Raw genomic sequence first — 18822 nt, forward strand, 5'->3', positions numbered from 1 at the left:
AGAAGGGGACGACCTAGGATGAGACGGCTGGATGGCATCACGGACTCGATGGACATGAGTCTGAGTGAACTCCAGGAGATGGTGATGGACAGGGAGGCCTGGCGTGCTGCGATTCATGGGGTCTGAGAGTTGGACATGACTGAGCAATGGAACTGAACTGAACTGAATGGGACCAGATGCCACAATCTTAGTTTTTTGAATGTTGAGTTTTAAGCCAGCTTTTTCACTCTCATGTTTCACCTTCAAGAGGCTCTTTAGTTCTTCTTCACTTTCTGCCATTAAAGTGGTATTATCTGCATATATGAGGTTGTTGATATTTTTCCCAGCAATCTTGATTTCAGCTTGTGAGTCATCCAGCCCAGCATTTCACATGATATATTCTGCATATAAGTTAAATAAGCAGGGTGACAATATACAGTCTTGATATAGTCCTTTCCCAATTTTGAACCAGTCCATTGTTCCATGCCCTGTTTTAAATGTTGCTTCTTGTCCTGTATACAGGTTTCTCAAGAGACAGGTAAGGTGGTCTGGTATTCCCATATCTTTCAGAATTTTCCACAGTTTGTTGTGATCCACAAAGTCAAAGGCTTAGCAGAAGTAAATTTTTTTTTAAATTCCCTTGCTTTTTCTATGATCCAGAGGATGTTGGCAGTTTGATCTCTGGTTCCTCTGCCTTTTCTAAATCCAGCTTGTACACACGGGAGTTCTCGGTTCATGGACTGCTGAAGCCTAGCTTGAAGAATTTTGAGCATTACCTTGCTAACATGTGAAATGAGCACAATTGTATGGTAATTTGAACATTCTTTGGCATTGCCTTTCTTTGGAATTGGAATGAAAACTGATCTTTTCCAGTCCTGTGACCACTGCTGAGTTATCCAAATTTGCTGGCATACTGAGTGCAGCACTTTAACAGCATCATCTTTTAGGATTTAAAATAGCTCAGCTGAAATTCCATCACCTTCACTAGCTTTGTTTGTAGTAATGCTTCCTGAGGCCCACTTGACTTCACACTCTAGGATGTCTGGCTCTAGGTGAGTGACCACACCATCATGGTTATCCAGGTAATTAAGACCTTTTTTTGTACAGTTCTTTTGTGTATTCTTGACACCCCTTCTGTTTCTGTTAGGTCCATACCATTTCTGTCCTTTATTGTGCCCACCTTTGCATGAAATGTTCCCTTGATATCTCCAATTTTCTTGAAGAGATCTCTAGACTTTCCCATTCTATTGTTTTCTTCTATTTCTTTGCATTGTCCACTTAAGAAGGCTTATCTCTCCTTGCTATTCTTTGAAACTCTACATTCAGATGGATATATCTTTCCCTTTCTTCTTTGCCTTTTGCTTTCAAAGCATGGATTATCCATTTTAATTTTTCACATGTTGCAATTCCCTATTTGATTAATTGACAAAGCTTCAGTTAGAAAGAAAACTTTGGATTTTTGCAATTAATTCTCAAATCCAATTAGTCATCTTGACTCTTCCCTATGCCATTGAAAATTCCCTGTATTTGGAAAGGTATGTTAAGAGACACACTGTTGGTCTTCCAGACTTTAATTTGTCATTCAATATCTTAAATCTCATGCCTCAAATAGAAAGTATCAAAAAGAACAAAGGCATAAAGAGAAAGGAAAATTCCCAGGAAAAGGTAGTGAAGAGTCAGCCCAAACCTGAAAGACAAGGATGACATATATAAGCTAGAAATAGAACATCTGAATTTTAAGTAATTGGTGACAATAAGGGAAGTAGTAGAAAAGTTGGTGGCAGTGACATCATAAACATTAGTAGATACCTTAATACATTATATTTAGTAAATCAGGTTAGTCCTTTTTTAACATTTTTAATAGCCATCAGTTACATGTGAAGTGATGTTACATACCATCAGTTATATATATTGCTTGTGTATGAATGTACATATGTAGCAATATTATAAAATATGCATTTGAATATGAATACTTTCCTAAATTATATTAATTATAGCTGAAGTCTAGAAAGAATATGTAAAACAATGCTAACACTTATGCCTAAAATGCTTTCCTTTTTATCTTTTAAGTTACTTCTCTTGTGTGATTTTTAAAATTATTTTTGTGTTTAAAACAAAAACGGGGGAACTGAACTCCACTTTTGGTGCACACTACAATTACTTAAGAATGAAACACTTTTCAGGTCTAAAGTTTCAAAAGGTGAAAAGAAAGATTTTAAAAACCTATCCAATGTACTACAATTGCTCTACCATTCTTTAAAAACCTTTAAGATCATCTCTTCCATGTTTCTTCACTAAAAGTCTCAGAAAATTAACAATACAATGTAATCTAGGTTTAAATTTGGGTTTCTCCTGCGTTTCAGATATTTATGTTTGAGGTTTCTCTTACCGACAAGCCACTTAAAGGGTCACTGTTACTTTGAGGTTTTATCAATGAGATTCGTGTCTTTGGGGCCCATTAGGAACATTTTCGAAGATTACAATGTCAATAGCACCTAATTACTGGACTGTGAGAAAGGTCTTCTTAAGTACATAAAATCTGTGGCAGTGCACAGTATACAATGGGCTGCTCAGATCCCAAATTTTATCACAGCAAAGTAGCAAACAAATTAATAATGTCACCTGGGATCTCCTTGGATAATTACTACTGTGTAAAAAAGACTGCTTTGAAATTCTGTCAATAGTATCATACCCCATTTTTTAAAATTTCTTTATATTCATGAGGATTTCTTTATCTCTTAAATTTTCTTTGTTGCAAGAGCAACTCTCTGCTTCACACTAGAATTTTTTGGAGTAAAGCTTGCAACGTAACAAAGAGTAAAGTTCAATTTGCTTGGGAAGAATATATCCTCTGATGCGATTTTAAGTTATGTTTTATGTTTTATTTTGCCCTTTTCAAAATATCTACAGTATGATCTGATACTAATGACAAACTTTATTCTTTCTTATGCATGGTGGACATAAGAATTAAAGGAGACACCAGTTCTTTTAAATCACTAGCCTACTTCTGAGAACATTATAATTCTCATGTAATGGGTTAAAAAGCAGGTTTGCCAGACTTTATTTTCAGAACCCAGGGATTATATTATCCATAGGTCAGGAGGAAAGGTAGGGATGGGGTTAGCTAGGCAAGTCACTTCATTTAATCCTCATAACAAAGCTAGGAGTTAGAGTCACCACCTCCATTTTACACAGCAGAAGGAGCTGAGATGAAGTCACCCAGGGAGTAAGTGGCTGGAATGAGATGGGAACCAAAGCCTGTCTACCTGCAAAGCCTTTCTGCTACATCACATGTTTTCCCATTGTGTGTTGCTGAAAATGGGACCACACACATTGTCATGCATGTGTCTTGGAGTAGGTGAGTATAATTGCCTGGTGACAAACCTGGCCCCTGGGGCCACACTGTCTGAGTCTGAACCCAGCCTTTTTTGTAAAAATAATAATAATCTATTTATTTGCAGTCATAACCTTGGCAGCCTACTAGGCCCCTCTGTATCCAACTGTCTCCTTTATAGACTTGAGAAGGCAAGAGTGCTGACTTTATAGGGTTTTTGTGAGGGTTAGAGCTAAAACCTGAAAAGTATTTAGAATAGTTGGTTGTTGTTTAGTTGCTAAGTCATGTCCAACTCTTCGCTATCCCATTGACTATAGCCCACCAGGTTCCTCTGTTCATGGGATTTCCCAGGCAAGAATGCTGGAGTGGGTTGCCATTTCCTTCTCCAGGGGATCTTTCTAATCCAGGAATCAAACCTTTGTCTCCTGCATTGGCAGGTGGATTCTTTACCACTGAGCCACCAGGGAAAGTCATTAGAATAGTACCTACACCCATTAAATGTTAGTTATCCATAATTTTCAGAAGTATCTTATTATATAAATATATAATATAAAAACCTTGATCTTTAAAGCAACACTGAGGATTCTGGTAACAGGGAGGATAAATATTCCATAGGGTGTTTAAAATATTAATATTCCATTTACATAATTTAAAATACAGACCTCAATAACACAGTGACTTTAAAGGGTTCAGTTTGGCTTCTGTCACCAGATAGGTTACAGTCACCCCCACGTTATAGAAAGTAATGATTTGTCTATTCGCTCACATGAGTCACGTAGCTAAACACCTCCTTGAAAATGAATTTGTGAACTAGTGCTTGAAAACATTGATAATATACAGAACTATTTCCTAGGGGCCTGGAGGGGTTTCTCCACCTTCTGAAGCACCTGAGAAGCTTGGAGTGACTTGTTTTGTGAAGATGGTTTGGCTTTTTGAACATCTAGTGTGCATACTGTTCTACCCCCATAACCGTAAAAGACAGCTTTCCAATGAAAAAAAAATCATTTACTTTTCAAATTAGTAAATTTGTAATTCAATTTCCTCCTGGCATTTATGTGTTGGCTTTTTGGGCCATTACAAGTAGAAAATTTATTTCTAGTTGATTTGGGGTTAACTGGAACCCAATTAACCAGAAACTTTCGTTAACTGAATGATTTCCCTACACTGCCTTCAGAGGGGAGAATGTGACACGGCAAAGTTAAATCAGAGAGTTTGTAGAAAGAAATGTCAGGGTTATGCCCAGAGACTTTCTGTGTGACACTCTCACCCACTCCCTCTCTGCAGCTCAGAGTCGTATTCAGTATGATGCGCTTTGTGGCATCCTGGAAAATTATGGATCATAAAATAGCACTTACTTTCAGTTTTATTAGTAAGCTGGAGAAAGGGGGCTAATGAATTTTAGGAGGGTTTTCAGTAGACAGGGTGGAAATAACTCTACACTTTGCATTTTCAGAATAGAAGAAAGGGAATGCCAGTGTTTGTTTTGGCTGAGGCTCCCTCACGGCCCAGGTAGCCATCAAAGTTGGTTTGTATGACTACAAATGGACCCTCAGAAAATGGTTTGCTTGGCTCAGAAAAATAATTTTTGGATGTAAAATTCTCAACTGGATTTTTGCTGTTAATTAAGGCTCTAATTAAAATGTCAGGTAGAACAAAATTGCAAGTTTAACAATTTACATTTTAATGATAAATCATGAAAGTCTTTCTTCCCCAGGCTTCCCTGTCCTTCACCATCTCTTGGAGCTTGCTCAAACTCATGTCCATTGAGTCGGTAATACCATCCAACCATCTTATCCTCTGTGGTCCCATTTCCCTACTGCCTTCAATCTTTCCCAGCATCAGGATCTTTTCCAATGAGTCAGCTCTTTGCATCAGGTGGCCAAAGTATGGGAGCTTCCACTTCAGATCAGTCTTTCCAGTGAATATTCAGGGTTGATTTCCTTTAGGATTGACTGGTTTGATCTCTTTGCAGTCCAAGGGACTCTTGAGAGTCTTCTCCAGCCCCACAGTTTGAAGGCGTCAGTTCTTCCATGCTCAGCCTTGGGTGCTCAGTCCATATGATCACATGGACCTAAACCTTGCCTAACTCAATGAAACGATGAACCATGCCATGCAGGGCCACCCAAGATGGATGGGTCATGGTGTTCTGACAAAACGTGGTCCACTGGAGAAGGAAATGGCAAACCACTTCAGCATTCTTGCCTTGAGAACCCCATGAACAGTATGAAAAGGCAAAAAGATATGACACTGAAAGATGACCACTGCCCCCCCCCCCCCGCCCAGGTTGGTAGGTGCCCAATATGCTACTGGAGAAGAGTGGAGAAATAGCTCCAGAAGGAATGAAGAGGCTGAGCCAAAGTGGAAACAATGCCCACTTGTGGATGCGACTGGTGATGGAAGTAAAGTCTGAATCTGTAAAGAACAATAGTGCATAAGAACCCAGAAAGTTAGGTTCATGAATCAAGGTAAATCGGAAGTGGTCAAGCAGGAGATGGCAAGAGTGAACATCAACATTTTAGAAGTCAGTGAACTAAAATGGACAGGAATGGGTGAATTTAACTCAGATGACCATTATATCTACTACTGTGGGCAAGAGTTCTGTAGAAGAAATGGAGTAGTCCCATAGTCAACAAAAGAGCCTGAAATCCAGTGCTTGGGTGTAGTCTCAAAAACAATAGAATGATCTCGGTTCGTTTCCAAGGCAAACCATTCAATATCACAGTAATTCAAGTCTGCCCCAACCACTAATGCTAAAGAAGCCGAAGTTGAACAGTTCTATGAAGACCTGCAAGACCTTTTAGAACTAACACACAAAAAAAGATGTCCTTTTCATCACAGGGGACTGAAATGCAAAAGTAGGAAATCAAGAGATGCCTGGAGTAACAGGCAAGTTTGGCCTTGAAGTACAAAATGAAGCAGGGCAAAGGCTAACAGAGTTTTGCCAAGAGAATGCACTGGTCACAGAAAACACCCTCTGCCAACAACACAAGAGATGACCTTACACATGGACATCACCAGATGGTCAATACCAAAATCAGATTGAGTATATTCTTTCTTCCCCTAATACATTATGATATTTTAGAAATAACTTACTGTAGGGATTGGAATTTCCAACAGTCTGCAGATCTAGCCCTTTATTTAAATGCTGACATCTTTGGGAATTCTCTGGTGGTCCAGTGGTTAGGACTCTGCGTTTCCACAGCAGGGACCTGGGTCTGATCCCTGGTGAGGGAACTAAGATCCCCAAGCCACGTGGTGTGCCCCCCCTCAAATGCTGATATCTTTAAAAAGCTGCCATGGTTTAAGCTGGCAGCCACTATAGAATCCAGTCTGGGTGCTGTCATTGTTCAGTCACTCAGTCATGTCCAACTCTGCAACCCCATGGACTGTAGCATGCCAGGCTTCCCTGTCCTTCACCATTTTCTGGAGTTTGCTCAAACTCATGTCCATTGAGTCAATGATGCCATCTGACCATTTCATCCTCTGTTGCCCCTTCTCCTCCTTCCCTCAATCTTTTCCAGAAACTTTTCCAGTGAGTTGTAAAGAGTTTCCATCTTTACATCCGGTGGCCAAAGTATTGGAGCTTCAGCTTTAGCATCAGTCCTTCCAATGAATATTTAGGGTTGATTTCCTTTAGGATTGACTGGTTTGATCTCCTTGCTGTCCAAGGGACTCCATAGTCTTCTCCAGCATCACAGTTAGAAAGCATCAATTCTTCAGCACTCAGCCTTCTTTATGGTCCAACTCTCACATCCATACATGACTACTGGAAAATCCATAGCTTTCACTATATGGACCTTTGACAGCAAAGTGATATCTCCATTCTTGAATAAACTGTCTAGGTCTGTCATAGCTTTTCTTCTAAGGAGCAAATGCCTTTTAATTTCATGGTTTCAGTTACTGTCTGTAGTGATTTTAGAGCTCAAGAAAATAGAATCTATCACTGTTTTCAGTTTTTCCCCCCCTATCTATTTGCCATGAAGTGATGGGACTGGATACCATGATCTTAGTTTTTGGAATGTTGAGTTTTAAGCCAGCTTTTTCACTCTCCTCTTTTACCTGCATCAAGATGCTCTTCAGGTTCTCTTTGCCTTCTGCTATTAGGGTGGTGTCATCTGCATATCTGGGTGTTACTATGATCAAAAATGTCAGTCTAGGAAGTAGAGAGGACTGTGGCTGCCAAAAGATTCCCAGCACCCAGGCAAGCACCTCTGGAAAAGATACTACCTACACCTGTAAACACTACAGAAAAAGTCTCTCCATTACGTGGATGCCCAGGAGAGAGGTTCCTTTCTCAATCTTGTTTTCAAAAAGTAGATGATTTTAAAATTAGGGTCTAGGATTTAAACTCATTTCACACATTTCCTCCCTGTATAAATATTCATGATAAAACTTTACTTTTAAAGAATCCAAGAAATGAAATCAGAAATTACTGACACCCTTTGATTACTATCTATAATTCAAATGAAGAATGTTGCATTTTGTTAACACAACCTCTTCATTAGAGAAAAGCAAGCACGGTTGCTTCCTAAAGACGTATAGAAACTTATGAACAAAATGTACCTCCACCTCCCAAACAGTCCAATTTGAGGCCCTGCAAGGACTGGTGGGAGATAAAGAATGCTAGAAATGGTCAGATTTTTCTTCTATTATTAAACTGGAAACTAGGAATTTAACAGGAGCCTCAGGTTTGTTGGCAGTTAAAAAAAAAAAAAGAAAACAGAATTTCAAGCTAGACAGTTTCTAGTTTTGATGTATGACTCTCATTTTTAATTAACAGAGATACATATTCAGAAATACATATTAACATTCTTTTATTCATCCTATCAATGCACTAGTCTTATAAAGTGGCTGAAAAAAAGCCGTGCATTCACCCAGAAACCAAACATCTCAGTATGACAAAGAAAAGTGCTACTAATCTTGATTCATTACCCATCCTGTGTGTGTGCACCTTTTCTTCAACAATAAGGATTCTTACCTTGTTGTGAAAGTGGGAAGGAAATCTGATTGTTGCCTACATCTTCATACTTGATGTTTACCTGTAGGTAAAACGAGATGTTTAATTACTGAAGCTGAATAATGCTGACTCATTAAATGCTAAATAGGAAAAAAGTAATCTACCTACCGAAGATGAATGATCAACACTTGTAGAAGACGTCGTCACTGTTGCCAAGTTCGTTTTGGATTGCACAAATAAAGGTTTAACTCTCTGAAAGACACAAAGGGTATGTACCATTGTTATCCAGGGGAAATAAAGATCAACTCAAATGGAGGTAGAATGCTCTTCAGTCCTTAGTTAACTGAGATATGAATATTATGCTTCTAACTTAATTGCTCAAATATCACTGGGGAAATAATTTCCTTTAAACCCAAGGAATGTCAGACTCTTTGTGACCCTATGGACTGATGCCTTCTAGGCTCCTCTGTCCATGGGATTTCCCAGGCAAGAATACTGGAGAGGATTGCCATCTCCTCCTCCAGGAGATCTTCCCGATCCAGGGATGGAACCTGAGTCTCCTGAAACTCCTGCATTGCAGGTGGATTCTTTCCCAACTGAGCCGCAAGGAATAGATCCTTTCCTAATTCAGGCTACTTTGTGAGAAAATTCAAGCAAAAATGTTTTCCTCAATGTCTCTTCTGACTCTTCTTCCTTTTGCTTCTCCCTAAGCCATTTGGGATTCACTCCTTTTAACTGGCCAGGTCTCACAAGGTCATCCCCAGCACCACTCAGTTCCTGGAAGCTACACAGTAGTGGTCCCGGTTCCCAGGAACTGAAGAGTGAAAACACCAAAGCATCTCTTCTAGGAGTTCAGAAGCAGCAGCACATAAGCAGAACAGCCACCAAAATCATATATTGCACAGTCAATCATGACACTAAAAATATGCTGGTGAAAATGACCAAAAGCACACCAAGCATTATTATAAAAAAGAGGTCTGAGGTCTGTGGGTGCACCCTGGGAGTTTATGTGACGTTTTCCCTATTCAAGGCTTCTCTCTGGTTGGTTTGTATGTATGCATACTCATTTGCGTGCACTTTCTATCCCTCTACAGCCTGCTCCCACTCCTTTTTTGTTCCCCTCAACAAATAAACCATTTAAATATTTATGTGAGGACTCCCTTGGTGGCCCAGTGGTTAAGACTCCGAGCTCTCGATGCAGGAGGCCTGGGTTCGATCCTTGGTCAGGGAACTAGATCCCATATGTTGCAACTAAAGAGCCTGCATGCTGCAACTAAGACCCAGCACAGCCAAATAAATAAATAAAAAGAAACATCTAAAAAATTGTAATCTTTGGTTGAGAAGAGAAAAAAACTGAAGGAGAAGAGACTATTGTATATACAAACCAGTTCTGGAACACTTTGGGGGAGTCAATTATTAAAAATCCTTAGCAAGTTTCTCGCATGTGCGCATGCTAAGTCACTTCAGTCATGTATGACTCTTTGTGACCCTATGGACTATAGCCCATCAGGCTCCTTTGTCCATGGGATTCTTGAGGCAAGAATACTGGAGTGGGTTGCCATGCTCTCCTCCAGGAGATTTTCCCAACCCGGGAATCAAACCCATGTCTCCTATGTCTCCTGTATTGGCAGGCAGGTTTTTTTTTTGTTGTTTGTTTTTTTGTTGTTTTTTTTTTTGTTGTTTTTTACTACTAGCGCTATTTGCGAAGCACAGCAAGGTTCATTTTGCTATGTAAATTTAACTAAAAATTAGAAATAATATCATCTTGCCAATGTTCTTAAGTTCTTTGATCTCTTGCAGCAACTTGGATTTAAAAAATCATCCTAAATTGAAAATTGTGGAAAAAAATTTTAAAAGAAAGTGATTTTAGGTTGTAAGCCTTTTGAAGCAAGAACCAAAATCTATATTTCTTGTGACCTTTCTCACAAACCTTATTTGTCCCCAAAACACTTAGCATCACAGCTGTTTCTAAATGGCATTTATAGTATGTTAATTTACTCATTGTTTACAATTTACTGATTATATTTCTACCCTGGGCATCATTCCTTTTACAACTCCCAAGCAAAAACATTAAACAGGTTTAAAAATAGTCTATTTTATATCTATGATAGTCATGCTGCTAAGTCGCTTCAGTCGTGTCCGACTCTGTGCGACCCCATAGATGGCAGCCCACCAGGCTCCGCCGTCCCTGGGATTCTCCAGGCAAGAACATTGGAGTGGGTTACCATTTCCTTCTCCAATGCATGAAAGTGAAAAGTGAAGGTGAAGTCTCCTAGTCATGTCTGACTCTTAGTGACCCCATGGACTGCAGCCTACCAGGCTCCTCCGTCCATGGGATTTTCCAGGCAAGAGTAGTGGAGTGGGGGTGCCATTGCCTTCTCCAATATAGTATATATCATAGATATAATTTCACAGTTTATTTTGTCTATGATATCACTTATACATAAAATCTTTAAAAATGATACAAATGAACTCATTTACTAAACAGATATAGATTCAGACATAGAAAACAAAAATGATTACTAAAGGGGAGAGGCAGGGAGGGATAAATTAGAAGTTTGGGATTAAATAGATACTCACTAGGAGTTGGTGATGGACAGGGAGGCCTGGCGTGCTGCGATTCATGGGGTTGCAGAGAGTCGGACATGACTGAGCCACTGAACTGAACTGAGCGGATGTAAAATAAACAATAAGGACCTACTTATATTACAGGGAACTACACTTAATATCTTGTAATAACCTATAATGGAAAAGAACCTGAAAAAGAACAATATAAATACACTGTATATATGTTCAGTTATATATATGTGTGTGTGTGTATATATATATATATATACACATGTGTATATACATATACACATGTGTGTGTGCTCAGCCACAAGTCACGTCCATCTCTTTGCGACCCCATGGACTGTAGCCTGCCAGGCTCCTTTGTCCATGGGATTTGCCAGGCAAGAATACTGAAGTGGGTTGTCATGCCCTCCTCCAGGGCATCTTCCCCACCCAGGGATAGAACTTGAGTCTCCTAAGTCTCCTGCATTGACAGGTGGATTTGTTTACCACTGAGTTACCTGGGAAGCCCCCCAGCACCACCACATATGTATATAAATAATAACTGAATCACTTTGCTGAACATTAGAAATTAGACAACATTGTAAATCAACTATACTTCAATTTTAAAAAAGTCTATTTTGGAATTGTGCTTCTTCTATAGGTTACTTCTAGTGTAAAAATGAATGACCTGATACTAGCAACAGATTCTTTTACCTCCTTTTTCCATTTGGAAGTGATTAGATACTTGGATCTTTAGCTGTGATTGTTCCTATGTTCCATCCATGTGCACAGTGGTCAGGTTAATAGATTCCTCCCAGGAGGAATGAGTCACCTTTCTCTAAAATTTTCACTTGGCTCCACTGTAGCTCAACCATATCGCATGGAAGCCATTTGTTTACACATCTATGTCTCATACTACATTGAGCTCTTTGGGTTCAAACACTGTCTTATGCTATCAGCATCTAGCACAGTGCCTCTCTGTACTATCTCCAGGGCTAAGATCAGGGATTCTCAAAAAGCTAAGTTCAAAAAGAGACATCAAAGAGACAAAGTGCATCTACCCCAATGTGTACTTACAACGTAATTGAAGGATGTATCAGCCAGCACTGCAAACTGACGAAATAATGTGTGCCTAGTAAACATCTCATTCTTAAGGACATGAAAGCTGAAATAAAACATGTAATGGCATTAAAATGAGCAGAAATCATAGGAGAGAGCAAATTGGTATGATGTTCATGTGATAAGAAACTAGAATTTTCAGTATAAGCACAAAGAAATGCAAGTAAAAAATTTTAAATATTAATATAAACTTATCACTCTTTGGTTTCTAAAATTATATATTTTCCAGCTGTGAAAAGCAAATAAGGAGGAATAGCCTTAATAATACTAGATATTAACATATACCACAAAATAATAGTATAGTAATATCCTGGAAAGGAAAAATAGATGGAATAGAATAGGAATACTGAAACGGATTCAGGAATATACTAGGACATAGTATGTGACCAAAGCAGAACCACAACTCACTCCAGAAAGAACTGGAATAAAGACCTAAATGTGAGAGGTAAGTCAAGAAGGCTTGTTTTAAGAAGTGGGAGAATATCTTAGTGAAGATGGAGAAAGATTTTCTAAATACATCTAAGGAAAAATACTGATGGATAAAGATTAAGAATTTCTGTACAATAAGGGCAACATACACAAAGTTCATAGACTGGGAAAAGGTATTTGTAACATCTAAAATTGACAAAAGCGAAGTCACTCAGTCGTGTCCGCCCCTTTGCGATCCCATGGACTGTAGTCTACCAGGCTTCTCTGTCCATGGGATTCTCCAGGCAAGAATACTGGAGTGGGTTGCCATTTCCTTCTCCAGGGGACCTTCCTGACCCAGGGATTGAACCCAGGTCTCCTGCATTGCATACAGATGCTTTACCCTCTGAGCCATCAGGGAAGCCAGGACTTTTCTTCTTCCAGGGAAGAAGGTTCCTCTGGAGAAGGAAATGGCAATCCACTCCAGTACTCTTGCCTGGAAAAGCCCATGGATGGAGGAGCATGGTAGGCTACAGTCCGTGGGGTCGCAAAGGGTCGGACACGACTGAGCGACTTCACTCACTCACTCAAAATTGACAAGGAATTAAAAATAAGAATACACAAACAAATTTCACAAGCTGAGAAGAAAGCAAAGAAGATGAAAAGAGTTCACAAAAGAGGACATCCTTTAAAGGGAAAACATCAGATCAATACAAACTTTTGAAAGTCAGATACCACCAAATACTAGAACTCAGTCCTTGTATCTCTCCATTTTTCTCCAACACTTATTCTTAGCTAATCTCATTTAATCCCATGACTTTAAATACCATCTATACTAATGCACCCCAAATGTATGCCCCCAGCCTCAACTTTCTTCTGAGTTCCAGACTCATATATTCATCTGCCACTAGACATCTACCCTTAGGTTACTAAGAGGCATCTTGAATTTCACATATCAAAACTGATTTCCTGACAAAATGAGCTTGCTTGTTTGAAGTTGAAGGAAACTTCATCTTTTCTGTTGTAAAAAATATTTGCAGTCAAACTTGACTTCTTTCTTTCCCCTCTTGCTGCAAATCTTTCAGTACCTCCTACTTTCAAAACATGCTGCTGCTGCTGCTGCTAAGTCACTTCAATCGTGTCTGACTCTGTGTGACCCCATAGATGACTTTCAAAACATAGCCCACATTTAATCATTTCTCAACACCTCCTAAAATCCTATGGATGGAAGAGCCTGGTAGGCTTCAGTCCGTGGGGTCGCTAAGAGTCGGACACTACTGAGCAACTTCACTTTCACTTTTCACTTTCATGCATTGGAGAAGGAAATGGCAACCCACTCCACTGTTCTTGCCTGGAGAATCCCATGGACGGGGGAGCCTGGTGAGCTGCCGTCTATGGGGTCACACAAAGTCAGACACGACTGAAGCGACTTAGCAGCAGCAGCAGCAGCAGCAACACCTCCATGTCTCCCATCCCAGTCAAATCACCATCATGTTTTGCCTAAAAGAGGCTTATTCTTTCTGGAGCTCCTAACTTTTCTCCCTGCCTTTCTTTTGGTTTCCCTATGGCCTTGTATCAATACAGAAGTCAGAATTATTCTTTCAAGACATCAGATCATTTGGGTCTTTCCTTAGTTCAAGACTTTCCAATGAGGTTTCAGGGTACCAACTCATTATTCTGAATATTGATAAATAAAGAGGATCAAGCATTTATCTTGCCTCATCTCGTCTGAAACTATATTTCAGGGTAACCAGTTGAGGGGAATGTTTTTCTTTGATAGAACTTAGCTAAGAAATGCAGAAAGAAAGATAAAACTGAAGTATTAACAATTTGCCATCCTAATGAAATCTTGACTCATGGTTTGTGATTATTAATAGATGTTAAGATCATTTGGAGAAAGGTCAATTGGTAAACCTTGAAGTTCATGAATCAGGCTGATAACATGATTAAAATAAAGCCAGACACTAAAGTGCCCTATGATGGGATTCGTAAGAATCACCTAGTAGTTCGAGTGAAATAATCTTGCCTAAAATATTGAATCTGAATCTAATCAACTCTCTAGATTTAAGATCAGTTTGTAGGAAGTACAGACTGAAGAACATGCTAAAAGGCACCACACACACACATATACACATGCGTGTAAACAATTGGCCAAATCCAGAATGGGGGACATTCTACATAAGAAATGAACACATTTCTCTAGCAAATCAATGGACTGGAAAGAAAGGGGCTTTGTGGGATCATTATAGGACAAAAAAAAAAAAGGTTTAAAGGATGTAACAGCCAAATGCAGTGGTCTATTTATTCCAGATCCTGATTTAAACAAACAACTATAAAAGATTCCCTTGAGATAACCAAGAAATTTGAATACGACTTGGTTAATAAGAAATATTAACGGATTTATATTGCTAGGTTTCTTAAGTGTGGTAATGACCTAGTAGGCATGTAAAAGAGATTTTCTTACCAATTAAAAACCAGAGCTCCTGGGTTGGTGAGCGTGTGGAGGTATGAGGAGAGCAGCATTGCCCAGGGAGCAGGAGTTTTGAAAGCCCGCCCACAAACTTCGCCCTGTGCATCTCTTCCATTCAGCTGTTCCTGAGTTATATCCTTTTAAAATAAACTGGTAATATGAAGTCCCAGAGTGGACTTCCCTCAAGGCCGAAATGTTGGAGAAATTTATTCAGGGAACACGGGTTCGATCCTTGGTCCGGGAAGATTCCACATGCCATGGGGCAACTAACCCTGTGCGCCACAGCTACTGAGCCTGTGTGCTGCAACTGCTGAAGCCGGGGTACCTAGAACCCATGTTCTGCAACAGGAGAAGCTCACGGTGCCCCGCAACTAAGGAGTGGCCCCTGCTTGCCCCAACCAGAGAAAGCCGGTCCACAGCAACGAAGACCCACCGCAGGGGAGAAAGACAAAAACGAAAAACGAAGCTTCTAGTGATTTCCCGTCTCGGAGCAAAACCTCAAATGTTCTTCTCTGAGCTCTTCTACCACTCGCCCCTGCTCACGTCATTCCAGCCATCTGGTGTCCTCACTGTTCCTGAACACATGAGCCAACACTCATCCCAGCACTTCTGCACACGAGGCTTCTTTGGGGGGAGGGGGAGAGTCTCTTCTAAGCAACCAGACAGCACAGCCCCCTCACTCACTCAGATCTCTATATCTGAAGATAACTATTATCATGTGCAAATAAGCAGGAATATGTTTTAATAGGCCTATGGGGGAAGATGACTCTGTGGGTCCAATTAAACCAGTTATTAAGAGAGTCTGTCCATCCTGTTGATTATTTACATTTAAACACTGAGATCAGGAATAAAACAGAGTTTGGAATTTAGTTTTTATTTGAAGTGACTTTGACTACTCTTCTACTTTAGGTCAGTTATTTTGCATTTCTTATTAGAAGCATGTGATGGCATTTTATATTACTTAATACACATGAAAAATGCTAGGCTCCCAATTTCCTTAAAAGATGATTAGTCATGTTTTTTACAAATAGACTTTGTGTATATCACCACACTATACCTGTTCCTGAGAATTAAGAATTTCTTTTCCCAGTTTTTGTTGATATGTTCTGATTCCTTTTTAATCCTGTAATAAATTTATAGATGGTTATATATATACAGTATGTACTAGCTGCAAATGAACAATTATAAATTATTATTACCAATACCTTTCTGACTTCTTTTTCTCTCTCTCTAACTTAGACGTTAATACTTGTATTTGATGTTCCAAAACACGTTTCTCTTCTTCAATCTTTCAGTAGAAAATACATCACAAAGTTAATGATATGAATTCTGTTTGTATTGTTTTATCCATAAATCTGAAGTGTTATTTCTATTAAATAGCATACCATCAAAAATACTTTGAGAGAACAATGAGTTACATTTACTTGCAAATTCCCATGAATTGGAAGAATGTAAGATCCCATGCCTCCACTTTCCATAAATGATTCACTTCAAAGCAGCCACTGTGAGACAACATTATGAAACAACCAAAATTTTTCTTCATCACCCCTCCCCTACTAGGTATTGCATTTTCTAAATCTCTTCATTATAGCGGCAGCTGCCCCCAGTTACTGTATTTCCTCTATCAAAACTATCCTCAGGAAAGGATCTGACCAACTCAATCACATTAGAGCTATATGTTATTTCTCATTGTTGTTTATATTTTACAAGGGGATGAAGTTTTGGCAAAGGAATGAATCTATAACAGTGGAGTTATCGGCACGTCATGAGATTTCTCTGGATGTGGCAGGGAGATACCCCAGAATCTGTAGAGGCAATCACCCTATAGAGGCAATCAGGTGCTCTGTCTCTTCATTAGATTGATTCTTGGTGTAGCTTTCGAAGTCATTGCTACTTTCTCAGAATAGTCAGCATCCATATAAACAACATATAGGTTAATAATAATGGTCACATAGTCATTACTATACCTTAGCCACTGATTGTTTTATCTTCTCCCCTTGCATCACAGCAGGTACTTCACGTGTAGCCTGGAGAGAAAATAAACTAAGGTAAATATAACATTTCAAATCAAGGCATGAAGGTGTGGTTTTTCTGTAGTTTAGAGAAAGGCAAGTGAGAAAAATTATGCCAACACTAGTTCCATAGGGATCTTGACGGCCTCAATTAATTTACAAGACTCAGGGTTTACACACTGCATTTGCAATTGGACAGTTATAACTGATTAAAACCAATGTTCCCACTATTGCTTTTTTAAAAATTTGTTTTTTTAAATGCATTACTCTGAAATTGTATATGGGTCAACATGTATATATGTATATATTTTTAAATAAGCAGGCAGTTATCACCCAGTGAAGTCACAAGCTTAAAAAAAATTATTTTCCTCAACTATCTTTTGAATTACATCAAATGAATCTCACTTATAGATATAAAAATGCTGCATTTCAAAATACTTAAGTAAATCACTTCTACTTTTTTGTTTTTTAGACTGTAATGCATTATTTGCTCATTTATTTACTAATAAACAAACTTTATTTTTAAATTTACTTACTTATTTGGCTATGCAAGATCTTTTGATCTATTGCCTGTCTTAAGGGGGTCAGTTCAGCCAAGCAGGGTCTGAAGCCAGGTCTGCTGAATAAAGTGAAAGGAATCCAGCACTCCCCTGAGCAATGAGAAGAGTTTTAAAAGGAGAGGATGGCCAGGCAGGACCCTAAGACAAGAGGCGCTGGTGCGTGGTGAAGGCACAAGGTGACCTGTGCCCAGAGGTGATGCCCAACATTCAATGTGAAATGGTGCCTGGGTGATGCAAACTGTCCCTGTCACTCACCTTCGGCAACCTTGTCCATCTAAAAGGTGTCCTGTGAGTGGGTGGTTTTAGTAGCAGTTGAAGAATTGGGTTGAGTTCAGAATCTGATTCAACAAAATGTGAACTGGGATGACAGAGTGCCATGAAACTCAGGAACTGACTTGTTTCAGTAGGAGAAGGAGCCTAAACCCAGCAGAAGCCATGAGAAGATGCCATGGGCATCTGCGGAAACCAGTGGACACCCTTTTGGCTCCCATAAAGCGAAGAACATAGGCTTGAGCCAACTTTACTTACATTTGAAGGGACAGTGAGGATGCAGCTGACATTAGCTGCCACATATAAAAAATGACAAAATTTGTAATTAGCAGTCATAAAAGTTATTATTTTTGAGTGTCTACTGTGTGCCAGGTATGTCACACATATTGCCATTTATTCTACATACTAACATTAATTTCTTCATCCCTGTTACTTTAGATATTTAACAATGGAGAAAGCATGCAAATTTAAAAAATGTAAACAGCAGATAGTATATATGAACATAAACTCTCACTTCCCAGAAGCCAAAGGTTTTGTTTTTAGTTTTTCTCATTGTTATAATTATAAATAAATAGTGGCCTTTATTGCTTTGGGCTCTCCACAAATAAAGATTAAGATTTAGAGCGTTTATTTACTATATAGCACAGGGAACTGTACTCACTGTCTTGAAATAACCTGCAATGGAAGAATAATCTGAAAAAATCTGGCTGAATCATTTTGCCATACACCTGAAACTAGCACAATACTGTAGTGTTCTACTTTAATTTTATCAATTGTACTTTACAAGTTTACTTTTAATCAATTATACTTTAATTTTAAAAAGTAAATAAAAATAAAACCAACGGAAAAAATTTTTTAATTAAAAAAATAATTTAGAGCATTCAAATTACCTGCTACCTTCTCTCTTTCCTCACATGCTCTATTTTTTATTTGCAAATGTTTAGCTCTTACTGGGGTTGCCTTCATTACGGTTTCAATATACGAATGTCTATATTGTGGTCTATGAACCCTCTGCTGATAATTTCTGATTATCCCCTGACAGGTGAATTCTCAGCAGGACTTAATCCTGAACTTGACCGTAACCCTCAGCTCTTACCTTAGTTCACTGAACTCTAACTTCTATTCCATCAGTCCCCCGCATCCTGCAGAGCTTTCTGGTG

The 18822-nt window shown here is 39.0% G+C and overlaps 1 protein-coding gene across 1 annotated transcript in view; it reads right to left on the bottom strand.

Annotated features, from left to right (window-relative positions):
* C13H10orf67 (chromosome 13 C10orf67 homolog) overlaps positions 1 to 18822 on the bottom strand; it is a 106637-nt gene that overhangs the window by 14962 nt on the left and 72853 nt on the right. The window contains exons 11-16 of the mRNA XM_042230387.1: positions 16788 to 16847; positions 16026 to 16108; positions 15878 to 15943; positions 11901 to 11988; positions 8439 to 8522; positions 8292 to 8352 (exon numbers count right to left, since the gene is read on the bottom strand). Coding sequence (XP_042086321.1) covers positions 8292 to 8352; positions 8439 to 8522; positions 11901 to 11988; positions 15878 to 15943; positions 16026 to 16108; positions 16788 to 16847 — 442 coding nt within the window. The remainder of the gene's footprint in view (positions 1 to 8291; positions 8353 to 8438; positions 8523 to 11900; positions 11989 to 15877; positions 15944 to 16025; positions 16109 to 16787; positions 16848 to 18822) is intronic.

This window comes from Ovis aries, chromosome 13 (assembly GCF_016772045.2).
Source record: "Ovis aries strain OAR_USU_Benz2616 breed Rambouillet chromosome 13, ARS-UI_Ramb_v3.0, whole genome shotgun sequence".
NCBI classification, from domain to species: Eukaryota; Metazoa; Chordata; class Mammalia; order Artiodactyla; family Bovidae; genus Ovis; species Ovis aries.